Genomic DNA, 26,164 nt, shown 5'->3' with positions numbered 1-26,164 from the left:
TGCTTGCTGCAAGAAGCTGAGAACTTACGCAGTTTGTGAAGCTGCTACCACTGCTTTTAGGTCTGTTATCAAGCATGCAATCACTGAATCCAAAATGAGTATCTACATCAGATGGCTACTGTTCTGTATCAGAAGGGAACCTCTTCCCACCCCCCCCAAAACCAAAAAAAACCACCCAAACAAAAAAAACCCCACCCAACATCACCAAAAAACCTCAAAAACAAGAACACACACAAAAAACCCCACAAAAAACCCCAACCAACCAACCACCACCACACACAACCCATAAAAACCTAAAACCGAACAAAATAAACCCCACCACCCATCAATCAGAATTAGCAATCTCAGGCAGAGTGCCATCCTGCCTTCCTCCTGAAAAAAATCAGCAAGTTTATTAATCAATTTCATTTTTAACTTACCAGACTTATGTGTTTGTTGTAAGAAGCATACATGTGAGATGCCATCATCTCCACTGTAGTTAGTTTCTGTGGTTGAAGCAACGAATTTAATCTGTCTACAATACTAATATCCAGCTCACAAAACACTGGACTCAACTTTATTTGTAACTCTGCTTTCTGTGGAACAGAACTGAGTCTTCCTTGACTACCCTGAAACAAAACAGAAAAAGCACTAAAATCCTTAAAAACAATATAGTGAAATAAATTATACTAACTGGGAGCTAAGGACTCTTTTACAAGAAAGATATCTTTCTGTTAAAATGAACAAAATTAGACAAAGATTATTATACAGAAACTTGGTCCCATCTTACCTGAGGTCCTCTATTATCTGAATGCTTATAATGAAGCTGAAGGCATGGCATAGCATGAGAGTCATTTCCTTTTTCAGAATGAAATGTCAGCAGCTACAGAATAAAACAGAGTTAAAAACACTTAAGGAAAAAAAGAGTTGCCACAGGAAAAGATATCTATGACGTTTTACCTAGAACAGACAGTAAGTAACCCTACATTCAAGTCAGTGAACAAAGCCTCAGTCCAACCACTTGTTCAGGCACTTATTGGATGTCTCTGACCATTAAAATAGCTGGGAGAATAATCATCACCAAAAGAAACCTTCATATTCCTCAACTCCATCAGTTCTTTTTTGGAAAACATTTACTCTAATTCCCAAACTATGTTAAGCATATTTAAAAGAGAAGTAAACTAGTGGACTTTGGCTACTTGAACACTATTCCTGTCACGTATGACAGAAGCCTGGTTCACGATTTCAGCTTGCAATCAAAATTAAGTTACATCTTAAACCCATAAACATACTTAAAAAGAAAACTAAAAATTGCAACCATTTTAAAATCTAGCATTATCACTTACACAATTAACATTTCTTTTCTATGGAACTCCCTGTATTTTTTACATACCTCTGTATAGTGAGGCTGAATGGAATGAGAGTCAGTAGAAAAAAGGCATTCCAGGAATTCCATATTCCCAATGGATAAATCAGTACTAAAACTTCGAGAGGCAGTCCTCTGTCTTTGTTCATAGGACACTTTAATGCCAGTACCTATAAATCTGAATTATTAAAATTATGATTTATGAAAAGTAGCATGAAACAACACAATTATGAAAAGTTAAGACTGAAATATGCAAAAGATCACTACAATCCTTTTTAGAATTAATAAAACTGCCATAATTTCTTCAAAAATAAGTAAAAACTCTAATTAAAACAGATTATAGCTTTAGCAACAATGACAATGGAGCTCACTTAGGTTACACATTCAACAACGGTCAGTGTAGAGATATGCATAAAGAACACTTTAGACATCTAACCTAAGGTGCAAGTCACATAAAGCTGGGAATCTAACATCCTTATATAAACACTGAAAAAGTCGAATACCTCAAAAAGTATAAATTACATGCGTAAGGGAAGAAACTGTATATACACCCTTAAAATTTCACTTCATACACTGTACTGGGATGGTAAAAACTGGAAAAAAAAGACTGTTGACTAACTTTATGATATTGCTTACATGTACTTTTTATTGCTACTGATATACTATTTTGATTCAACTAAAACCCTAAGCTCTCTCAAGCAGAAAATCCTATATCTGAATAAATATGAATCTGTAAAATACAGCTATTTCTAAAGAAATAATTTACTTAATGATTCTTGACTATCTGTGTTTCTCTGGTAGAAACTGTACCTAGTTTAATTCATCTATTCTTGAAAAGGGGTAGGTTGATTTTAATGTACTTGGTTTTTTATTTAAAAAAGTCTTGGACAACAGATGTCAAAATTCAAGGCTATTTTGAAATTAACAAAGTATTCTAATGCAATTCAAATATTAAGTGACACAATTCTTATGTAAATAAACTTACTTTATTCTAATTTACTTAAAAAATATTTTTGTTAATTATATTTATTAACAAGCGAAGTTATACCTAAGGTGATCATGAGAACAAGCTTCTGCAAATACTTCTCGGAAGGACAGAAAATCTTCTGTTGAAAACTTAACTGGCTCAATCTTTTCTATTCGGGTAAAGAAATCGCGAGCCATTGGTGTCAATGGGTTAAGATTCAGTGAACTTTCAGGTGGGGGTAAAGGGTCAATATGAAGTACAGACACTGAGAAAGTTCCAACTGCCAGTCTAAAAAGAAGCTCAGGTCTGGATTCATCCACAGAAACAGATCTGGATGGAATAGCTGAAATACAAAATTAAGTTCACATAATTTTTCAGCAATAACACATTTATAAAATCATCTTACTTTTGATTTTCACTTCTTTTTACCAAGTTGCTGCATAACAATTAATTTCCAAAATTATCTAGGGAGCGGAATGCAATAGAACGTTTTTACTTACATGTCCTTCTTAAGGAAGCCTGGTGAACCATGTTGGCTGTGAGCGAAGAACCTCTTGGAGGTTGTAGTTCTTGCTTATTACGATCAAGAAAATCACCCCAAGTTGGTTGAAGCTAAAAGAAAAATACATATGATCTTAAACTCGACACACAGACATTAAACATTAGATCAAACGTAAACAATAAGTTAAAGGAACACAAAAGAAAATACATGCATAAACAATCTATAGCATGCCATTTCATGGCATACTAGTGCTCAACTAAATAACATAGATATTCTTTACTTCAGGCTACGCTTTCTAATTCTATGATTGTCTACACCCATACATTTTCAAAGCTGAAGTTGCTCTCTCCATGACTATATATTCTGCTGTTTCTCTGTAAAAAGCAAAACTGTTCCCCAGGGCTTTCGTTAACCAAAACATTAGAGATGTAACAGATCTGGGAAAGATGGCAATATTAACAGCATAATTTTGATGATGTTTGAGAAATAATGTTATACAACAATTTTGTACTTTTAATTGTCATTGCCTGTGCAGTCCACACTAAAAGAAAGTCCAGGTGGCAAACATGCAGTTATTAAAAAGAAAATAAATCATAAAGCAACCTATATACACTTCAAGGCATTCGAAAACAAGTACATTTCATTTCTTGGTAGCCAAACAGATAAGAAACTTTCCAATACAATGTCCATAACAGAAAAGAATTACTATCAGCCCTAAACATTGTCAGTTGTCCTAGAATTTTGCAATAGTTCTTGATATTGTAAAGAATATTTATGCAACAGTTTCAGACAAAAGTGTTAATTTCTAAAATATTTAAAGGTAGTTAATACTATACCACTGTAGTGCTCAGTGGAGACCCTGCTGGTGTAGTTGTATATGTACTGGTTAAAGACAGGTCTAGATCCATGGTTGGAGGGTCTCCAAGAGGTGGAAGGGAGGAAAGGCTGTGAGACATGTCCATTTCAGCCATTGAGAAGAAAACTTCTTCTTCTAGTAAGAACCGTAGATAGTAGTGTTATTTTCGAATACAAAAAAATAACTTTACTTTTAACAGAAACATATTCAGAAGTTCAGAAATCTAATTGCTAGACAGAATAAGCAGCTAAATATATTATTTATAGAAGTTTCAAGTTCTCTTGACACTTCGACTAGTAGTATCTATGGACAGAGATTATTAAAAAAATAATTTAAAAAAATTATAAATACTAAAACAGTTAAATATTCCATTTTAATATTCAAGTTGGCATAATTTCTATAAATTCATACACTTGCCTTTTGACAAATCAGTTTGTATTTTCACATTAAAAGTAATCAGCAAAAAATTATTCAAATAAAAGTACAAGTATGAGGGCAATGCAACTATTTTCTATATTTAATTTCCTCAACCTTGCATTTGAAATGATGTTACACAGCACACGTATTTACTGTGTTACACAGTAACATACACATTACTGAACAGTTTTAATGAAATACTGAATCAAGTCTAGCCTGATACCTAGGGTAAGTATTAACTTTTCATTCAATAGTACAATTAAAGCATACAATTATTCTACATCAAAGATCTCTTGATACTTAGGTTTGCAAGATTAAAAGATGAACAGTCAATTCATTTAATCTTAACAACAAGTTATTCGCTATGCTGCATCATCTTTTATACTTGCCGCGACTGGAAGGCGTTCTGGCACTCTCTGTCTCATAGAAGCTTTGTTCAGATGACGCTCCTGCTGATAAAGACTCTTTTCTTAAATAACGTTTCAACTCCATTTGAATCCGATACTCATCTTCTTGTTGCATTGGCCGGTTCTTCCTATCTTTATTTGACAATTCTATCCTGCTTAGGCTCTCTGAATTAAAAAAACAAACAACAAACCAAGGACAGAAGCCCACTGTAATTTCCTCACCAGCGCACCAAAGAAAAATCAAAAATGAATCTAAAATTAATCAGCTTTGTTGCTGTATATATATGCATCTGTGTATCTATACTTATCTCTCATGTCAAATGTGGATATACATGAATTTTGTTGTTTTGAAGATTTTACTTGTCCAAAAGAGATCACTCTCTCCCTAGCATTCATTAATTTCAAATCTGAAGAAAATGTTTTAAGGTCATATATGCAAATGTGTTCATATATAATATCAGCATTATTTCCCTTCTCAGCACAATCTCTGAAAGATATGGTTATTAAGGAATTATTAAAATTTCAGGTTTAAAGATGACACATACGTGATCCTTTTCCAGTTATACAAAAAGAATTAACAAGTCCAGTACAAAAAAATATATCAATATCATTATAAGAGTATTAAGCATCTACCCAGAACATGACAAATCTTTTCAAAAATATACTATCTACTCTCATCATAAGTGGTGTTACATTGGGAAGAGTGGGGAGGGGACAGGGATCTGACACAAATCAAAACACCCTTGTCCTGCTGCTGCAATATTTGAAACACTGCTCTTAACTACTTCACAAATGTGGACAAATGAACACAACTACTATCTGTTCTATGTTTTCTTTGCCTGTCACTAAAGCATAGGACAGAGAAGGAACCAAACTCGTGAGACAGAACTGTTTTGGCCTCCTGGTTTTCTCCACTTACCACTTCCCCATTTCTTGTCCTATTATATGGCCACTTGTCAAGCCTTATTTGTTATCTAGATTTTCATTACCTGCATGTACGAGTTGCAACTGAAGTCAATAAGTTGATCATAGTCCTATCCAGAGGAGCCACAAACCATTTTGCTAGTATCAAATAGAAATTAATAATCATCTACCAACACTAATATTTTTTGACCTGAGGAAACTTGTTTATCTTGCAAAGTTTATTTTTTGTCCACTGTAATATATATGTAACATTTACAGAAAGTCCACTTACCTGGCCCAGCAATAGCTGCTACCATGTCCAACAGAAGATGCACCTGCCTTGGTGACAGAAACAGATGTACAGAGTCTATTTGTCCATCTACATCCAACTAAAAAAATAAAAAAAAAAACAAAACCACCAAACACTTTCAAGAACACTTCAAGAATTTTTCTTTAAAACTTTTTAGTCAACTATTTTGATAGTAGATTTAGATGCTGTCAAGGGTACAGCCATTCCAGCAGAATCTTCCATCTTCTTTACAACAGCTAGAAACTTAATAGTGTATTGCTTCTAATCTGTAGCTTGGTAGGATAAATGCAGGTGTGTCACTGACAATTTATTAGCTTAAAATAAATATACAATTGCCTAATAGGAAAATTCAAGAATACCATTAATCTGCTAGTTGTTTTACTTAAATAATTCTAGAAGTAATCAACAATATAAAGTTAGTATTATGTATTAATTACAAAATACTGACATCAGCACCTCTGAAGCAGACCTTAAAAAACTGTAAACATGCTCTTCTGGACTCCTATTTAGTATACAGATGAATAAATTAATGTACTAAAGAGGAGGATGTTTATAGAAGTCTAATTGGTTTGCAATGGTATACAACAAAGCTAGCCACTTATCTTTTGAGAGCAGCTCAAGTTAAAATTATCTTAAGGGCTTGTACAGTTTTATTTTTCAAATCTACAATCCTGTACTCCCAGATGCTGGTCCATTTCTGTTTATTATTCATTGTATTGGGTGTAGGTGGCAAGGTATTGGCAGCAGGCTATCGTGCAGAGGCAGCCTTCGCACTAAAGCGTCATGGTTTGCCCAGTGCTGGGCAGAGCTCGTTCCAACCCTGTAATGGACCCACCACAGGACACAGCTGAGCCCATCAGCAAAGCTGGTGGTGCCTCTATGAAAACGTATTTAAGAAAGGGCAAAATGCTGCATGGGCAGTGAGCCAAAAACAGCAAGAGAAACAATCCTGCAAACACCAAGGTCAGGGAAGAAGGAGAGGGAGAAGGTGCTCCAGGTGCCAGAACAGATATTCCCCTGCAGCCTGTAGAAGAGATCACACCAGAGCAGAAACCCACGCTGCAGCTCATGGAAGAGCCCACTCTGCAGCGGGCAGATGTGCCCTGAAGGAACTTGTAGCCTGTGGAGAGGCTCCTGGCAGGCACTGCAGCCCATGGATAGAAGCCCACACAGCAGCAGGTTCTCCTGTCAGGATTCATAGAGGCCTCATGCCGAAGCAGGTTTATCCTGCTGGACTTTAGCCCATGGAAATGACCCTTCACAGTTTGTGAAGGACCACAATGCGAGGGACCCACACCAGAATACAGGAAAAGCATAAAGGGGAAGGAGCAGCAAAGAGGAACTGATATGAACTGGCTGCAACCCTTCAATTCTCCATCCTCCCTGCACTGCTCAAGCTGGTGAGAAAGTAGAGAAGTTGGGAACATTGAAATGAAGTTGAGCCTGCGAAAAAAAATCGGTGAGAGGAAGGTGATTTACTTTGTTTCTCATCATCCAACTTCATTCTAATTGGCAATAAGTTCAATTTACTTTCCCTGAGTTGAGCCTGTTGTACCCATGACAGAAACTGCTAAATTATTGTCTTTATCTCAATCTCTGAGCTTTTCATCACATTCTCTCTTCCTGGCCTGTTGAGAAGTTTGAGTAAGAGCAGCTGGATGGGTATAAGGCAGCCAGCCAAGGTCAACCCACCAGAGTCACAGAGGGGAGGAGGGAAGGCATGCAGTGGACTGAATTTATATGAAAATATACTTTTGCTCATCAAGACTGCAAGGGAATATTTACCTAAGTGGGGAAAATAAATGATCAAGTAGTTCCATATACTGTTTCCTACTATTTTTTTCCATCCTTTGCAAAGAGTTGGAAGAAAATTAAATTACTGAGGAATGCCACACTTGCCATGAACTTATCCAGTATATTTTGTAGTTTACGTGCCTGAAATGCCTACTCTAATAAATTTGTTCTAACATAGCCCAGTTTCCAGAGTAAAAAAGTTTAACCTAGACTAAGCAATATAGTGTATCTCTGCTCTTTCCAGTCTGCATGAATTCTACCTGCTAAATCAAAAACCAGGTCTTTCTTTAATTCTGACACGTAACATTACATCCATTCACCAGTTCAGATGTTGCTATTATTTAACATAACAACAGTGTTCTGCCTGTACTCAAGCCCAACTTTCAGAGACCACTGCTCTGTATTCTATTATATTGAACATCTCCTATAGAACAAAAATTAGTCTCAGTTCTGCCCTTGATATTTTTTCTTTTGGTTACTTTAAAATACATCTAATGATACTAGAGTGAGAAAAAAAATTGACCTTTAGAAACATGTGGACATATAGTTTTGAAATAGCCAGCATTTTTCTTTTTCACACCACATAAAATATGTTATTTCACTTTTCAGAGGACTCAACTGAATAAACCAGAAAAGTTAAAGATTGACTAGAGATTGCTGGACATGAAAAACTTTTCTACTGTAATGAATAGTAGCAGGAGTTTCATGAAAACAAAACCACCTTCTCAAGAGTTACTCCAATACATAAATTCAGTCTAACATAAACGAATTCTATTTTACCAGATTTCAGCGTGCCACTGACTTGTCTGGCCACTATAAAGATGTCTTATTAGACATCTTTATATATTTATACTTACTGGGTTTGAATACAGAGAATCTACAACAAAAATAAGGGGATTCTTTCCCCTTGAGAATCTCACCATTGTTTTTATGCAGCAGAAAAAAAAAAAAAAAAATCCTACCTAACTATTAATTTAGTTAAAGACCAGGAAAGCATGACTAACCTTAGCTCCAGGAAGTACTTCATTTTGCTTTAATGTTAGACTCAACTCCATTCTACCAATCAGCTTACTGATCTGCACAGGGTCAGAAGGAGTAATTTCTGGCAAGTTTCTTGTTAATTGCGGATGTGGCTCGTAAATGATTTTTGGATTCCAGCTAGGTGAAAGCTTTGGTTCAGTTGCCTTAAAACACGGCAGACAAAGGAATAAGAATGTATCCCATTTCTTACAAAAGAACAAACAAACAAAACCAACAAGCATTTCAAATAAGCTTAACACAAATGATCATTTTACACAAATATAAATTTGATAATGACATTAAAAACATGTATACATCACTGTGAATGAAACAAGGCATGCAAAAGGTGAAACAGGCCTTTACAAAAAAGTGGAGCAAGTTTCCACAACACAGTGAACTGTAGGACTTCTACACATTCAAGTTGCAATAAGATTCCAGTACAATACATGCTAAAATTTACTCAGTTCTAAAGTCTCCATTTCCTTTCCCTCAAAATCAACAAGAAGCAATTATGAAACTTATCGAACACAGATTCAAGTAGAAATTGAATTTCTATATCTTTCAGAATATATAAATACATGTAATATATATTATATAAAAAAATATATAAAGTCTATCCTTTATCAATTTACATTCTTACATAATGTATTTAATTTTACCAGCTGTGTGGCTGAACACACTGGGGAGGACTTTGCTGATGCAGGAAACTCATCCCAGAAGAAAGAGACACCTGAGAGCTGCAGTAACTTATGAGCAAAAGCTGTGGGCTGATGCACATTAATTCCAGAGCACTCATCTGCAGTTTCATCACAGTACATAGTTCTAGGGGATAAAAGAAAGGAAATAAAGATGGTAGGTGCATGCAAATTATTACATTCATCATGCCATTTAGCCTCCAAGTTTGTACATGCTCTCTCTCTCTTCAGACTATTTACAATGCCAATGACTGTCCTGAAAGGAGAAACCACCACTCTGGTGGAATAGGCGGAAACCTTACATTTTCTACAGGGCACCACAGGACAATTGTGACATGCTTCCAGTGTGAACATATCCCAGTACTTATGTCTAATCTGACCACAAAGTGAAGGAGTCTGCCCAACACATCTATACACACATTTCCATTAGGACACACACAATTCCCACTTCAAAATCCGAATTTTTTAAAAATCGGCCATTTAATATTTTTCTGTGGTATAAAAGAACGACTTGAAAGTAACATTCTGTTAAAATAAAAGATGGAAATTGAGACAGTAGGCTCCAATCCTGTAAAACTTCTGTGAAATTAAATTTCTTACATTATAATACTGAAATACAGCATAAACAGTAAACTCTTAAAAAGATGCAAATCTCCACATAATAAAATCTACAGTGGGAAAATACACTTACCTTTCTATAAAAAATAGTATCAAACATCAAACAACATGCTACTTAACAGTTTGTTTCAATCTAGTTTTTAAAGTACAGAAAAGGAAGTTTGTTCTGGGAATGGACTTCCACAAGAAAAATAATTACAGTTTTACTAACATCTCTCCTGAACATAGCAACCTTAAGTTTATAAATGTTTAAACACAAACATATTTAACTAGCATTTCTCAGTAAGAATCAATTTCACTTGGTATGATTTTAATACTTTGCAAGAAAGTATGATTACACTATTCCATAGCTCAAAAAACCCCCAACTTTAAGAATATGTACAGTATTCAAGTTCAAATTAATTACAGAATACATGTGGGCTCTTCCGAAAGCTCACAGAGGACCTAAAATTTTCCAGGTTTTTTATTTTTTCAGGACTACCTTTCTCTCTGAAAATTTTTAGTGTCTTGCTCAAAAAAGTCAGCTCCAGTGTATCAAAGAGATTGCCTGATTTGCCAACAATATCTATTGACTGTTGAACATCTGAGCAATGGTATTCATTAATTGTGGAAGTAGTTACTAAGTTATCTTTGGAAAATCCAGAACTCCGGTAATTTGATGCTTAAATACCTTTAGCTTATACACGTTAAGTGGGAGCCGAATGGAAATAATGTTCACTGGCATTATAAAAGAGGTAAGCGCTAGTGTTTAAGGACTAAGGATGTATGTGCATGGGTAAAATATACTGCACAGGAAATGGCAAAAAGTGCCTTAGGAAAAAAAAAAAGATACGCATCAGAAAAAATGTTTACCTTTCGATTCTGATTTCAAGTGCAGTTCCACTTTTAGAGTTTTCTGGCACATGTTCTATTCGCAGAACAGTATCTAAAAAGGTAACTTTCACTCTTCTTAGAACTTTAATGAGAAAACAAAGAGAGATCATGCATGCATTTAAGTCAAGTTACTCAACAACGACTTCTATAACCAAATTTATAACCGTCTTCCATTTTGTTTAATTTTTCAGTATTTCTTTCAGTGGGAAGAGAGTTTAATAATGTAATAAGACATCAAATGACAAGGTAAGTTCCTACTAAACATCCAATATGTACATCCATACCTTGCAATGGACCTTTAATGCACGGACATTTGAGCAAGCAACAATGCAAGCCAAGTTGTTCTATGGCTCAGTGTGGGTGATCCTCAAAAAAAGTTCCTGCTTCACTGTGCATTATGTCTGAACTCCTAAACATTGCTTATAGCACCATGCTACTCTGGCTGAATACTTCTATTTCTAGATCTGATTTTAAACACTTCTCTTAGCTCAGACATTTCAGAACCAGGTTCTCTACTGCAAAATGTGGTCATAAGGACAGGAGGCCTCCATGGATGGACAAGGACGAGAAAACTCAGACAAAAAAAGAAGCTTACCGTAGGTTGAAGCAAGGACAGGCGGTCTGGGAGGAATACAGGAAGTCCAAGAAGCTAGGGATCAGGTCAGGAAAGATAATGGCCCAGTCAGAAACAAGTCTGGCCAGAGATGTCAAAGAACAGGAAGGGCTTCTATAAGTATGTTGCAAACAAAAGACAGACTAGGGATAATGTGGGCCCTCTCCAGAAGGAAATGGGAGACCTTGCTACCCTGGATTTGGAGAAAGCTGAGGTTCTCCATGACTTCTTTGCCTCAGTCTCCACCAGGAAGTGCTCTGACCATGCCACTCAAGTCTTGGAAGACAAATGCAGGGATTGTGAGAATGAAGACCTCAGGCCCACTGTAGGAGATGACCAGGTTCAGGATTGTCTTAGGAACCTGAACGTGCACAAGTCCATGGGACCTAATGAAATCCATCCATGGGCCCTGAAGGAGCTGGCAAATGAAGTTGCTAAGCCACTGTCCATCATATTTGAAAAATCATGGCAGCCAGGTAAAGTTCCTGACAACTGAAAAAAGGGAAACATAATCCCCATTTTCAAGAAGGGGAAAACAGAAGACCTGCAGAACTAGACCAGTCAATCTCATCTTTATGCCTGGCAGCATCATGGATCAGATTCTCCTGGAAAGCATGCTAACGCACATGAAAAACAACAAGGTGGTTGGTGACAGCCAACATGGCTTCACTAAGGGCAAATCATGCCTGGCCAATTTGGCGGCCCTCTGTGGTAGGGCTACAGAACTGATGGATAAGGGCAAAGCAGTTAACACCATCTACCTGGACTTGTGCAAAGCGTTTTACACTGTCCTACATGACATCCTTGTCTTTAAACTGGAGTGACATAAATTTGATGGATGGAGTACCCCATGGATAACGAATTGGCTGAACGGCCACACACAAACAGTTGCAGTCAATGGCTCAATGTCTAAGTGGAGACCACTAATGAGTGGTCTGCCTCAGGGGTCAGTATTGGGACTGATCCTGTTCAACATCTTTGTCGGCAACATGGACAGTGGGATTGAGTGCGCCCTCAGCAAGTTTGCCGATGACACCAAGCTGTGTGGTTCAGTTGATATGCTGGAGGGAAGGGATGCCATCCAGAGGGACCTTGACATGCTTGAGAGGTGGGCCGATGCCAACCTCATGAAGTTCAACAAAGCGAAATGCAACGTCCTACACCTGGGTCAGGACAATCCCAGGCGCAGCTACAGGCTGGGTGGAGAAGAGATTCAGAGCAGCCCTGTGGAGAAGGACTTGGGGGTGTTGGTCAATAAAAAACTTAACATGAGCTGGCAGCGTGCACTCACAGCCCAGAAAGCCAACCATATCCTGGGCTGCATGAAAAGCAGCGTGACCAGCAGGCGAAAGGAGGTGATCCTGCCCCTCTACTCTGCTCTCATGAGACCCCACTTGGAGTATTGTGTACAGTTCTGGTGTCCTCAACATAAAAAGGACATGGAGCTGTTGGAGCAAGTCCAGAGGAGGGCCACAAGGATGATAAGGGGGCTCAAGAACCTCCCATATGAAGACAGGCTGAGAAAGTTGGGGCTGTTCAGCCTGGAGAAGAGAAGGCTGTGTGAAGACCTCATAGCAGCCTTCCAGTATCTGAAGAGGGCCTTCAAGGGTGCCAGAGGACACCAGGGACTGCAGCGATAGGACAAGGGGTAATGGGTTTAAACTTAAACAGGGGAAGTTCAAGCTAGATATAAGGAAGAAGTTCTTTACTGTGAGGCTGGTGAGGCACTGGAACAGATTGCCCAAAGAAGTGGTAAATGCTCCATCCCTGGCAGTGTTGAAGGCCAGGCTGGACAGAGCCTTGGGTGACAGTCTAGTGTGAGGTGTCCCTGCCCATGGCAGGACGGTTGGAACCAGATGATCTTAAGGTCCTTTCCAACCCCAAGCATTCTATGACTCTACAAGCCCTTAGTTTCTTCCACTTAAAAAAAACAAAAACAAACAAACAAAAAAAAACACCAAAAAAACAAAAAAACACCACAAAAAAAACCAAAACACCAACCAAACAAAAACATGCACCAAAAAAACCACCATCAAACAACCCCAGATTTTCTGTAGTACTTCTAGCAGCATGGTGTGGTTATTTGGATACATATGTCATAACAGGTCAGCTTTGTGTAAAAATAGGTGAAAAACCATTCCCTGTTTCTCTCTCAACAGCATCACTACTAACAATCTAAGTTTGTGTAATGAACTGCCACCACACCACTCAAGCACAGATTTAGCTAGATTTGTTCTGGTGTAAACAACTTCTGGATCTGAAGTACGATTCATTCTGCCCACTGAGGGAATTATACACATATTTTAGTAAGTGGACCTTTTTCCCCCCCTTCGAAAGCACAATCAATTGTTCTCCTTTCCTGTTTAAATTTTACAAGTAATGCTAACAAGTGAAAATCTGTGAGACAAGTTACGGCAAATGAGATGCCATTTTGTAAAACGGAGACACAAACTTATTTAATCTCAAATGTTCATTCAGATCTCAATTATTCCATACCTGTTTCAATAGTTTCTGCAAATTTCTCAAGTCCTTCAAAAGGCTGGGACCCTTCTCCTTGTTCATCTGTCAATTTTTGGCTAAGACACTCTTTTGCAAGCTGCATACTACTGGTCATAAAACTTGACCAATACATAGGCTCAGACCCCGATGCTGCAGAGTAAAAGAAGTCTTAATAAATTTGACTGCAAACACTTTGAAACAGTAAGGAAGGACAGAAAAAAAAAAAAACAAAAAAACACACCACACCAAAACACAAAAAAAAACCCCACTAACAAAACAACCAAAAACATTTGGCACATCCAGAAAAGAGTTTCAACAGCTTAGTAAGAAGTCAGACTTTAAAATAAATTTAGTTATAATCTCTCTTTATACATTGTACTACTATAAAATTACTTTAATATATTTAGATCGCGTTTGTAAGATTCTGGTATTTGAAAACTCAATATAAACAAGATGACCCAAGGATTTGGTGTAACCAATCTTTAGCACTGGTTTAAGTGAATAGTTTCTTAAGTACTTTTATTATATTGGTATGATTTTGCAGGCATAATTGGCAAAATGAAATTAAAGAATTTACACCACCACACCTCCCCCCCCCAAGAATTCTTATAAGATTTCTTATTCCAGTTGAAACATATCTTAGATGGGAAAAGACTAAACAAAGTTTAAGCTGTTATCTTAGTATACTAAAACACTTTTTAAATGTCTAACACAGACCTGACATGATAAGTAGATCATAACAAATTGCGAGAGCACATCACATAATAAGCTGAACAAGTGTTTTAGCTGCCAGATTAACCTGATTGACAGTGCATTCCTATCAGCTAATGCCAAACCCATTGTGAGCAAACACTGTATAATACTGGATTAGAAAAGTTAATCGACTTCAACTGTAACACTCTAGTATAGGCAAATAAACTTAAAACTAGCACATATACTAACATGTTAAACAGGCAAAACATTCCAGTTTAGCATCCAGGTCTGGAAACATCCATGTGGCTATAGAAGTGTGATAAAACCAGCATCGTGGGTTTTGCTTACTGTATTATAAAGCCTGCACATCAAAGAGGACTAAATGGGTGTAAGTGAGTAAGTAAAGCTTCCTCCTAATACTAACATTCTTTCAGAGCAATAATCTTACATCAAAGAGTAAGACAGCTCAAAATTTAATTCCAGTTAAACAAATAAGAACGAAATGCAGAGTATATGTAAGCAAGTTACTTAAGGTAACTTGTAAAAGACAGAAAATAGAGTTTATGCATTTTTTCCTCTTCTTTATGACGCATTTAAGAAGTGTTTTCTTCCATCTTCTCTACACTAAAGGAAAACAAATTAAAATCCTTCAGACATTCAATTAAAATTTTCTACACTCTAAAATCGCACTAAATGTCCCACATGCATTGTAACAACACATCTTAACAGAATTTATGAAGGTTTGACAGTCAATGAAAATTTATCACCAGGACAGTCTAAACTAGATCAGTTAGATTCATCCTGATACAGATGAGCTTGAAGAGTTCAGCCAATCCTCTCACATTATAATCAAAGACAGTAAGTATTTAGAGCACTTAAAAGTCATTATTTCAGACTGTGATAGACAATTAAAATGTATTAGCTGTTCTCCAAATATATAAGATGCACCTTTTACCCTAAAGGTGCCAAAGAAAGCCAGAAGCTCACCGTAACCCCCCTCCACTGTCTTACGCTATTGTGTTATATTACTGCCATCAAACAGCCAACTACTAACGTTGACTAACAGCAACTTGCATACAACCCCCGAAAATCCTAGCTAACAAAAATTCCCACACAATATTATTTTAATTTTAGTATGTCTGAACAGTTTGGGAGAAGAGATACAACAGTAAGAACATTATAAACATTTTATTTAACAGAACAACAACCATTTGAGAAACACTTGACAAGCAACTGACTGACAACAACTGAAAGTTTCCTTTTTTAATATATTCTCTATCATTAATTTATGTAAACTAAATGGCACTTTAAATAAGGCTAAGAACTTAAGACTAAAGCAAGTGTAGCATTTTGCTTTTGAAAAAATGTAAAGAATCTCCTTTTTGAAAATTAAAAAATGAGCCTACCAAGCCTTGGTCTTGGCCTGAAGACCATCTCTAATCCTTTTACTTCTAATGCACAGTTATCCTGTAGCAATGACCCCCATGGAACAGATAAAGAAATTGATTGGATAAATCCATCTGTGACTTCCAGAGGTGCGTCTGCAGACTCCAGGATCTCATTAAGACACTAGAATAATAATAATAATAATAATAATAATAATAATAATAATAATAATAATAATACACACATCCATAGCTTTGCATGTAACAAGTAAAACATATTGAGGCTACCAGAAAATAAATGGTAGTCAGAAAGACAATAAATTGGCCATTTTCAAGTATTTTGATTCCATCGTAATTTATTTTGCATTAATCACTTAGCTTTCAGCATGATACAGATTTCTCTGTGGTGGCTGTACAACATGTATTCTTGCACCATCCAAAAAAAAAAAAACCCACCAAAAAAACAAAACAAGAAAATAAAACCCCTGCTATCTTACTGTTACAAATACTATGGTACTGACATAGTTAATCTACTGTTTCTCTAGCAGTACTCAAGGAAAGCTGAAAACAGACTGACAGCAAAAACATAAAAAGCACCTGGTTTCCGTGGCAAGAGTATTTCACTAGCATGTAATTTCAATGTAACATTCATGGTACATTTCTCTCTGACACTAGAACACAACCAATTATTCACATCTTGCTGTATAGTATACTTTCCATTTCTAAATCAGTTTAATGTGTTCAATGTTCAGCACTAATTTACAAATCAAAGCTCAGTGGACAGACCAATATTGTACAGAAACTCTTCGGTTCATCCAGTCCTTTATAGTGACATTAGAAACAGAACTACATGCAAGTTGCCCGCAGTGCCATACAGAGTAAGTGAAATTGATTAGCAAAGTGGAACATCAGCTCTGAAGAAGTAACTTAGTTTTTTTTTTTTTTAGTTTTCCACTATCCTCAGAAAAGACTCACATTATATAGTTTTCATAACATCCATACAGAGGAAGCATATTCTTCACATATATGTTGGGGGGGAAGCAAACACCTGAAATCTGTTTGTGCCCCAATTCAAAAATGTAGTTAAAACTGAAATTATTGATCAAGAACTACCTAGGCTGCTTTAATAAAAGAAAAAACGACCGAAATCACATGCTAAATTTGTTGAGTGGAACTTTCTAATACAACCTTCCTGTGTTGAACAGGGCCATTGACTTTACCTGAGAAAATGCATACATTTGACATCACAAGTTGGGGGGGAGAGGGGGCCGGGAATATTTAAAAGTTGTCCATTTTAATTATATTTAAAATGTTGTTCTAATTATATAGAATACTCTAAAAACAAAAGATACCAAAAAAATGTTTTCAGTGCAACTTTCTCATCATGTTAACTTGTTGCTCTGCTTGTGCTCTTCATAACTTAGCTGTTAGTTCTGCTGGGAAATTATTTAAGAATCGAGATTCAGTTTCATTAAAACTTGATTTTGAGCTAACTATAAGAATTATAGGTACGGTAATAGCATAAGGCAAAAAAAAAAATACATTTGGCATGAAATCTGTGTCTGAAAATATCACAGATTCATTTAAGTTACTTGAACCTTTACAAAATAATTTGCTACAGCAGGAAGTAAGCCAGTTACCCTATTTTGAGTAAATCTGATTCATATGTCTTTTTTTGCTACTAACATACATGGCAATAAAAATGAATGTATTTTAATCCACTCATTTTTTTTAAATAGGAATTCACTAACTAAAGCAAAAATCAAGTATTCTTATAGCTAAATTACTTCATAAACAAGCCAGCTGTTCCTAGAAAGCAGCAATTAGAGCATTCCAAATGAAATTTTAAAACTGAGCATAATATTCATGTCAGGACTTGTTCCTACATTACTGACTGAAAGTCTCCAGCTGGAAATCAGAGCAATGCTAGTAGCAAAAGTACTATTCAATGTGTATTAAAATTCAACCACAAACATCATGGGTTACATTTTGATTTCTCTAGACAGCCCAGGTCGCAAGAGGCAAGGAGGTTACAGTGATAGTCCCAGGTATTCCTACGTATGTCTAGAATCTATAAACACATAGAACGTCAGCTAAATACCTACAATGTTAAGATGAACATTAGTATTGACAAAAATATATAAGAAAATGTGTAAAAATACAGTCATCCTGGTGATTCATAGAGAACAAGCTTACAGTGACTAGTGGGGGGGGTAAAGAGCTGTAGTACTTCCGTGACATCTGTTTTTGCAATCTGTCATACATGAGAAAGTCACATGCAGAGAACCTCAAACATGTCACTGTTTACAAGCAAAAAAGAAAAATGCTGATCTACGAATGGGGAAGACAACCTAAACATTATTGTATATACATTTAATCACTGTTTAATCACCTCATTAACTGTTCATTTAGAACTAGTCCATAACCGGACCTGTTTCAAAGTAATCACATTTTAAACGATGTCACTTTGCCTATGAAGAACGGGGCGATACCCACTAGAGGGCATAATAATTCAATTAAAGCAAGACAGCCTTACTGCCTGCCACGGAAAACAAGCTGCACACAGAGCCACGAAAGAAAAGAGGAAAACAAACAAGCAAACAACAAAAAAAAAACCATGCTAAACCACTGGTAATATTGAGCATTTCTGCAAACCTATGTCTCCTGCCACTTTCACACAGATTTTTCGCATCACCAACTGGAAAAGCATTATTTGAAAACATCACATACAAGTATGTTAAGAATGTACCAACACGGCCTAATACCAGAACATAGTATAGTAAAAATGGGTTTTGAAAGTACTTTATAAAGCAGTAAGCCTGTGTACCCGATTCATCATCCATGCTACCCTCGAAGACAGTGACTGACTCACAGCAGCACACAGGGCTCCTCATGACAGTCACTTGACTGGCAGGTAGAATTCACTAACATCGGTAATTAACCCAAGAAACTTTATGAAGTATTACAAACACAGACACTGACCTTTGGATTACTACAGTAGGCTGGAAGTATGCAGAGGTATGTGTGTACAGACGCACACACATACACAGATATAAAGGCAGACACATCAGGACTGAAAAAAAGCTTCAGCTACTTGAAAGTGCAACAGCCCATCTGCTAAGCAAACTCCAGCTAAAAACAGCTTTCCATTTGTCAACAAGTATTTTCACCATTGCAAGACTAGGTACAATTTTTAAGAGATCTACATGGACTAAGCTCAGTATAACACTGCCAGTAAGAACCAATATGCCTCCAAGATGAAGACAAAGCGTAGATAAAACAAGATTACTTTATCATCTCTATGTAGTCAGTAAACATACTCTTCAATAACTACAGCAGCAATTTCTGGTAGTTTGGGCTACAGTAGCTCTTTCTCCCCAAAATATCAGCAGCTACTGCCTTCTTCTAGTTTTTGTTTCCTTCCTTGTAATTAAAAATAACAAAAAGTGTAACTTGAAAAACATGTCCGCAGTAAATGCCTAGATTTTTTTTCCCCCCTTTTTTAAAAAGCTAGGATAACAGAGAAGAGTTCCCTGGATAAAATGCTAATTATGGCAGTAACTTTTTACATAAAGGAGGCTGGGTACTGAAAATAAAGTGGGTGGTAGCCGGGGGCAGGGAATCAGCTGGTCCCTCAGACGCAGCAGGAACCGAGGGGGTGAGGCGACGGCATTTCTTACCCACTTATCCAGAGGGACCTGCGTCAAGGAGCCGGTGCCCTGGTAGAGATCCAGACTGAGCTGCTCCAGGCTGAGCTTCTCCTGCAAGAAGTGGCCCAGGTACCTCTGCAGCAGGTACCTGCAGGCCCTCTTCTTGATGGACTCCGAGAAAGGCCACGGCATGGCGGCTGAGCGCCGGGGGCCGCGGCGCCGGGCGGCGGGCCGGGGCTAGCTCCTCCGGCGGGCGGACAGAGAAGGGTGAGCGGGAGACGCCGGGCTCAGCCTCGCCCCTCAGCGCGGGCCACCGCAGGAGCCTCCTGTGCCCAGGCGGCGCCCCCACCGCCCCTCACGCCGCCGGCGGGGCGGCACTGCCTCCCCTCAGGGCGAAGAGACGCTGACAGGTAGCTCCATCCTCACTCGGACACCGTCGCCGCCATCTTCTCGGCAGCCCGCGAACGCGGAGGGGGCCGCCGCGGCCGCGCTCTGCGCAGCAGAACGCTGCGCGAAGCGGGGAAGAGTTCGGGGCCGGCGGACGGGCAGACCCACCCCCCACCCGCGTCAGCTCTCCACCGCCGGCGAGGGCGGCCAGGCCGAGCCGGGCTGTTTGTCTCCTTCCTCCCCGCGCACCCCCCCCGCCGAACGCCGTCACCGGCACCGTGACGTCCGCGCGGAAATGGCGTCGCCGAGCGGAGGAGGCGGGGGCGGAAGCGGCCGCACGGGGCGGGGGGCGCGGTGTTGCACCGGAGGGGTCCCCGCTGCCGGGCGGCGCCGGGAGCACTTGGTCGGCCGGTGGTGGCTGGGGCCACCTCTCCCGTGAGCGGCCCTGGGGGAAGCGGCTGGGCGGGCTGCTCTCCGCCGGCAGCGCAGCGCAGCGCAGCGCAGGGCGGAGTGGAGCCGTTTGGCGTCGGGCGGCAGTGCCTCAGTTGCCTACCGCCGGGGCTGGTAGGTGGGCTGCCGGGGCGCGGCGCTCCTGCCCGCGCTGCTCGGGGCAGCGGCGCAGGCGTGATCCGTGGCTGTTTTGCTGTCAGTGAATCAGTGATTCGCTGCGAATGGGAGGCTGCGCAGGTCAGTGGCCAGCTCCCTTGTTGCCTTCAGTCTTCGGAATGTGTGTGTAGATCCAAGGTGGTATTTGTTAGGGAATGATAAGTCTCATGGAGCGAACGTTTTGCGTGTTGCAGATCGGTTATTGCTAGCCCTCGTTCCATCCTGGCAGCAGCTACCGGAGCACTTCGGGCCGCGTCCCAAGGGGCTTTCCCCGCTGCTCGGACAGGCTTCCCTGCGGGGTAGGTTTGCCGTGGCCTTCTGGTCCCGCTGGTACCTGAGAAGCCAAATGCTGGATTCGCTGTGGTCACCCCCAAAGAGTCTGTCCCTCTTAGTAAGAACTGTCACAAAGGCGAAAGGTATTGACACTTGTGCATAAAAACTGAATAGGAGAATTGTGATGATAAAAAGCTGGTGTTTATATGTCGTTATACTCTCTGATAACCCATTTAGTTCACAGGCTCAGTTCTAAGTATTTCTTAAATTCACCAATGGGTTTTTATTTTCTACAGCTATTGATTTCAGTTTTTCCAGGCTAATGTCATCCTACTGCATTCTGGATCAGCAAAATGCAGAATTAACTACTGCTGAATCATAGCAGAGTCTTATACAACAGGATGTGAGTTACTTGCATAAGAAGCAAGTTCAGCAATACTGATACTGCTTCTACATGCTAATGTAACTTTCTTTAGCACTTGTTCTCAACTTGTTCATCTTGGGTTTGAGTTCCCTGGAGTGTCATGAGTTCTAGAAGTCACTGGGTCTCATGTTTTCCTTTTTTTGACACTTAAATAGGCCTGTTTAAGATACATATCTTTTACAATGTTAATATATATTGAGTATAGTGGTATAATAAATCTAAAATAAATGTTTCCATATGCAGAATGGAGACTGATTGCAATCCTATGGAGTTGCCCAATAATACAGAGTTTGAAGAGGATTCTGATTATAGAGACTTTGAAGGAACAGATGTGAAAGATATGAGACTAGAAGCTGAAGCTGTTGTGAATGATGTTCTGTTCGCTGTCAGCAACATGTTTGTCTCAAAAACCCTTCCCTGTGCTGAGGATGTGGCATATATCAACGTGGAAACCAGAGAAAGGAACAGGTACTGCCTGGAGCTCACCGAAGCAGGACTCAGGGTAAACTAATTTGTTTAAAATTTCTTAAACCTCTGTTTTGAACAATGATTGTATTCAAAAGGTGCCTAGAAAAATATCTCAGTGCCACCAAACAGCATACATATTCCTTTTGTACTTTTGTGACAGCCTATTCTACATGTTTTCACCTAGCAAGTAGAACTTTAATTAGTTACTTCCAACAAAGCGAGAGGGGAAGTTCATGGAAACCCAGGCATTTATCTGAGATACAAAACTTGAAGCAGCAATTTGTTACGGGCATGTCAGTCTTTGGGTTTCTCAAGTACCCAGTTAAGTCAGTAATAGGGAATGTATACAACTCTTTTTGCACCATTTGTATTTTTTGTGCCATCATGCAGATGTACAACTTCTTTTCAAACGTCATAATGATAAATTTTACTCATATTCTGAGTTTTGGGCAAAACATATCTGAAACTGTCTAAATACCATATTACCACTAAGCCCCATAGTAGAAAGCCCAGATTGCAATTTAAATCCAGTATCTTTTGTTCTCACATTACTGTACTACCCTGACTGGCAAAATTAAATATTGTGATACCTATTTCCCATGGCAAGGGGATCCTAACCACAGAAATTTAACCAATGATATCTTTGTTGCAGGTAGTAGCTTATGATTTTGATCAGGCTGATGACAGATTGCAAACTCCATACCATGAAACTGTCTACTCCTTATTGGACTCTCTCAGCCCTGCATATCGAGAGGTGTTTGGAAATGCATTACTACAAAGACTAGAAGCTTTGAAGAAAGACAGTCAGTCATGATTTACCCACATGTGAAGAAGGTTTCATCTAGAAGGAATTCTTAATATGAGGCTCTGAGATTTTTCTTACAAACATAATCACAAGCATCTTAAGTTTCATTTTTTGCATTAATATCCAATTCATGCTAGTACTACTCTATAACATTTTGCTACAATGGATTTGCATATATCACAATGCTATTAAAAGCCACTTTGATAAATAACAAGCATTTCTTAATTTTACTTTTTTATTATATGTGAGCAAGTTGCTTCTTACAACATTCAAAAAATTTGGTGTCTTTTCAAAGTTATTATCCAAACTTAAAAAAACCCCAAAACTGAATGTTACGTATACAAGTATTAATTTTTTGTGTTTGTGCCTACTGATGATTTTCATATCTGCCCTTTAAAATAGAAGCTAACTACTTGCTCTACCCAATTAATGAAAAATAATTGGGAAAACTACTGTTCTGCAAAGAACAGAATTTCAGATTAATTTGCTACACATTTGGTAACAAGAAAGATGGTTCTTCAACACTTGAACGTTGCTTATATAGTGACAGTATCTGAGTTAAAAGCAAGGTTCAATATTATTTGATCAGTCCTCATCTATGGCAACCAGCAATCTCCAAATAATAAATGAGATGAACTGCTAATATATGAATGTATTGTCTGAATCGCAAATGAGTTAAGCACAGAATTTCGATGTAATGGGCTACATTTCCTAAATATGATGTTATATGTGCTATATATGTGTATGCTATATTGTAACTGTTGGGGAGGCTTGAAAGACATTTTAGCCTGTTTACTATTCTGAATGCGTGTTTACATGATGTACAGGATATACTGAAGAGTATTTTTGCTTCAGCCTTTACTTTCTATAATACAGTACTTTGGTACTCCTGTTTTTCACATTTTATCCTTCAATTGTACAGTGTGCTCTCCTAATGAATACTAAGTAAGCACTCTAATGTTAATTGCATTGTATTGGTTTGAAACCAAAGGCTGTATGAAATTTGCTAAGACTAATACAAACTGGAAGAGATAACTTGTATTTTCTACTTGCAAAGTGGTACAAATCTCTTTATAAAACTATTGTTCTGCTGTAACTTTCCAAGTATGTACTGAATGGTAGACTTTTTAAAATGACGGTTAAAAATACCAGTACTGTTGAACTAACATTCTGTGATTATCATAGTTTTTGTATTCTTGTATTATTCGGTATTTGTGCGTACTTATTTAAAAATCCTGCCATTATCCTGCCATGCTTTTGTGACAAGTACATGCAGTAGCTTTTCTGGAGCCACACTTAGGGATACATCAGTTTTCATGAAGTCACAGGTTCAAGTTACTTCAGTAGCGCTATATTGACTTCTACCTGCTAAGTTAGTCGTGTTAATTGGAGAAGCCTTGTAGAGTTTTTGTAATAGCTTTGGGGTAGTGATGTACAGCTATGACTGACAAGACAACTGTAGTTAGTGCTTCTGTTTTCCAGAGCTTAAGTTTGTTATCATTTTAGGTTGAAACTTCTGATATTAATCCTCTGCCCTAAGGTATGCTTCCATGCTCTAAAAATTGTTCATAGGCTCTCTTTTGCACACAGGTCTGTGGTATGTGGTTAGTCCTCTGTGAGGAGAATGTACTTTACCAAATTTAAATTTGAATATTTTTCCGTGCAACTAATTTACTTGCTCAATTTCAATAACTAAAGCATTAAATAAATAAACTGGTGTGTTGTAGTTTTCTTGGGGGGAGGCACTCAAAAGGGGATAGTGAACATAAAAAGGACATGGAGCTGCTGGAGCACCTCCTGTATGAAGACAGGCTGAGAGCGTTGGGGCTCTTCAGCCTGGAGAAGAGAAGGCTGCGTGGAGACCTCATAGCAGCCTTCCAGTGTCTGAAGGGGGTCTATAAGGATGCTGGGGAGGGACTCTTCATTAGGGACTGTAGTGGTAGGACCAAGGGGTAATGGGTTCAAACTTAAACAGAGGAAGTTTAGATTAGATATAAGGAGGAAGTTCTTTACAGCGAGGGTGGTGAAGCACTGGAATGGGTTGCCCAGGGAGGTTGTGGATGCTCCATCCCTGGCGGTGTTCAAGGCCAGGTTGGACAGAGCCTTGGACCACATGGTTTAGGGCAAGGTGTCCCTGCCCATGGCAGGGGGGTTGGAACTAGACGATCTTAAGGTCCTTTCCAACCCTTACTATTCTATGATTCTATGAAGTCATCATGCCCATAAAAAAAAAGAAAAAAAACCCCAACTATTTAACAAGTATTTGAAAGCCTTTGACTGTAAACTTGTATCTGCTGAAACTTGGTCATGAAAAAACAAGGTAGGTGATTGTAAAGAGGAACTTGGAAGTGTTAGAAATACGAGTGGAAAAATGCCAAGTTAAATATTACATTGGTATGATTTTTTTCCCCCTTTACATCTTTAAAGTGCTTTGTTATTTTGTGTGCTTATTATAAACCTAAGCTAAGAAAGACTTTAAAAACAGGTGTTCTGTAGGTGTTACCAAAAAAAACTTGTTTCTTATAACATCTCGCAGTGTTAACTCAAAAAGGGAAAAGCTGTGTCACTCCGCTACGTCTAGCTTACTGAGAGTGAAGAAAATGCTCCCCAGTCCCGATTGCTGCCTGTATGGAGGGAGCTTCTCTGCAGCCCCGGCACTGGAGTATTTCAATAGATCTCTTTGGCTGTCGGTTGTTTTCATTATCCTAATCCCTGAATGAGTGCTGCTTGGCCTAATGTAGCCGTTAATCTATGAATTACCGACAAAGCCTCAAAGCCTGCCTGCTACCTGAAAGGTACATTTTGTCCTGTTCGGCGTCTAGAAAATGGGAATAAAGTCCCTACTGTATTGACTACCGCTACCCCTGTTTGTCAGACGGAATTAGGTACGAAAGGAGAGCACACGCATACCCCAACCGCCTGCCCGCGCTGGCACCAGCTCTTGCTCGCAGGCAGAGCGGCGGCGCCCCGCGCCAGCCGCAGAGCGAGGCTGCAGTGCCCGGCCCGGCCCCGCCGCCGCCGCCCACACTGCGCAGCTGCCGCTGGTCGCACAGCAACGGGCCGCGTCCCGGGCACAGGTTGTGACGATGTCGGAGGAGTCGGCGGAGGAGCCGGCGCAGGGCCGGCGGGTCTTCCTCAACCACCTCGACTCTTACTGCGGCCGCAGCATCGGCAAGGTGACCGCGGGGGGCGGCTTCTCCCTCAGCGTTCGCTGCCTGAGGCGCCACCGCCCTCCCGCCTGCCCCAGCCCGTCGCGGGGAGCGCCCGCCTGGCCCTCGGCTGGTGGCGCGGCAGGCAGCTGTGACTGGCCTCTAGGGTGACTGGGATCACCTAAAATAGCTGCTAAGGAGACGGACTGGGGGCAAGAAGGGATTAAAATGAGGAGAGAAATGAGAGTTAGGAGCAGATGTGGATAAAGCAGGTCGGGAGACCTCAGGCAACAGCTGATCGCTGTGGAGATAGAACAGATGTCTGAGGTAACACCAGCCTGAGAGGAGTCAGGCTGTGGAGAAGAGACATCTAGGGACTCCTTTGACTTTGAGGTGTAGGACACAAGTCATTACATATGGGGTTGAGGAGTCCCTAACGTTTTCCTGTGCAGTGAAAAGTTGTGTTCTGAGCTACATTACCTACAACAGGATCAGGGCTAGTTGG

At 39.3% G+C, this 26,164-nt stretch overlaps 3 protein-coding genes across 18 annotated transcripts in view; 2 read left to right on the top strand and 1 right to left on the bottom strand.

Moving 5' to 3' along the window:
- The window catches only part of ATG2B (autophagy related 2B), a 52,555-nt gene extending 32,451 nt beyond the window's left edge, over positions 1-20,104 (bottom strand). For 3 of the 8 annotated variants that reach the window (XR_003991182.1, XM_030484514.1, XM_030484520.1), the window contains exons 1-14: positions 19,578-19,739; positions 15,919-16,081; positions 13,817-13,969; positions 10,687-10,789; positions 9,181-9,343; positions 8,506-8,685; positions 5,690-5,786; positions 4,477-4,659; positions 3,651-3,805; positions 2,813-2,924; positions 2,394-2,655; positions 1,373-1,523; positions 770-862; positions 420-608 (exon numbers count right to left, since the gene is read on the bottom strand). Coding sequence is in view for 7 of the 8 variants with exons in the window: in XM_030484514.1 (XP_030340374.1) it covers positions 420-608; positions 770-862; positions 1,373-1,523; positions 2,394-2,655; positions 2,813-2,924; positions 3,651-3,805; positions 4,477-4,659; positions 5,690-5,786; positions 8,506-8,685; positions 9,181-9,343; positions 10,687-10,789; positions 13,817-13,969; positions 15,919-16,081; positions 19,578-19,739 (2,166 nt within the window). In the remaining variant the exon portion in view is untranslated. Of the gene's footprint in view, positions 1-419; positions 609-769; positions 863-1,372; positions 1,524-2,393; positions 2,656-2,812; positions 2,925-3,650; positions 3,806-4,476; positions 4,660-5,689; positions 5,787-8,505; positions 8,686-9,180; positions 9,344-10,686; positions 10,790-13,816; positions 14,021-15,918; positions 16,082-19,577 lie in introns of those variants that run through there. The other 5 variants (XM_030484512.1, XM_030484515.1, XM_030484513.1 and 2 more) reach the window with 3 other exon arrangements.
- Positions 20,105-20,259: 155 nt separating this feature from the next.
- On the top strand, positions 20,260-24,223 carry GSKIP (GSK3B interacting protein). Of its 6 annotated transcripts, XM_030484509.1 has the most exons (4): positions 20,268-20,621; positions 20,735-20,956; positions 21,481-21,739; positions 22,358-24,223. In XM_030484509.1, the coding sequence occupies exons 3-4, from the start codon at positions 21,482-21,484 to the stop codon at positions 22,517-22,519; spliced, it is 420 nt and encodes a 139-aa protein (XP_030340369.1). In that variant the 5' UTR covers positions 20,268-20,621; positions 20,735-20,956; position 21,481; the 3' UTR covers positions 22,520-24,223. The 6 variants fall into 6 exon arrangements, with proteins under 6 accessions (XP_030340365.1, XP_030340366.1, XP_030340369.1 ...); XM_030484505.1 differs by lacking the exon at positions 20,735-20,956 and having other exon boundaries at positions 20,260-20,498; XM_030484506.1 differs by lacking the exon at positions 20,735-20,956 and having other exon boundaries at positions 20,260-20,621.
- Positions 24,224-25,541: 1,318 nt separating this feature from the next.
- Positions 25,542-26,164, top strand: part of AK7 (adenylate kinase 7) — a 28,185-nt gene continuing 27,562 nt past the window's right edge. For 3 of the 4 annotated variants that reach the window (XM_030484501.1, XM_030484502.1, XM_030484500.1), the window contains exon 1: positions 25,542-25,686. In XM_030484501.1, coding sequence (XP_030340361.1) covers positions 25,597-25,686 — 90 coding nt within the window. In that variant the 5' untranslated portion in view covers positions 25,542-25,596. The remainder of the gene's footprint in view (positions 25,687-26,164) is intronic. The other variant, XM_030484503.1, reaches the window with a different exon arrangement.

Source organism: Strigops habroptila, chromosome 4 (genome assembly GCF_004027225.2).
Source record: "Strigops habroptila isolate Jane chromosome 4, bStrHab1.2.pri, whole genome shotgun sequence".
Classification (NCBI taxonomy): Eukaryota; Metazoa; Chordata; class Aves; order Psittaciformes; family Psittacidae; genus Strigops; species Strigops habroptila.
The sequence above is the reverse complement of the archived record's forward strand: the minus strand, read 5'-3'. Positions and strand labels throughout refer to the sequence as shown.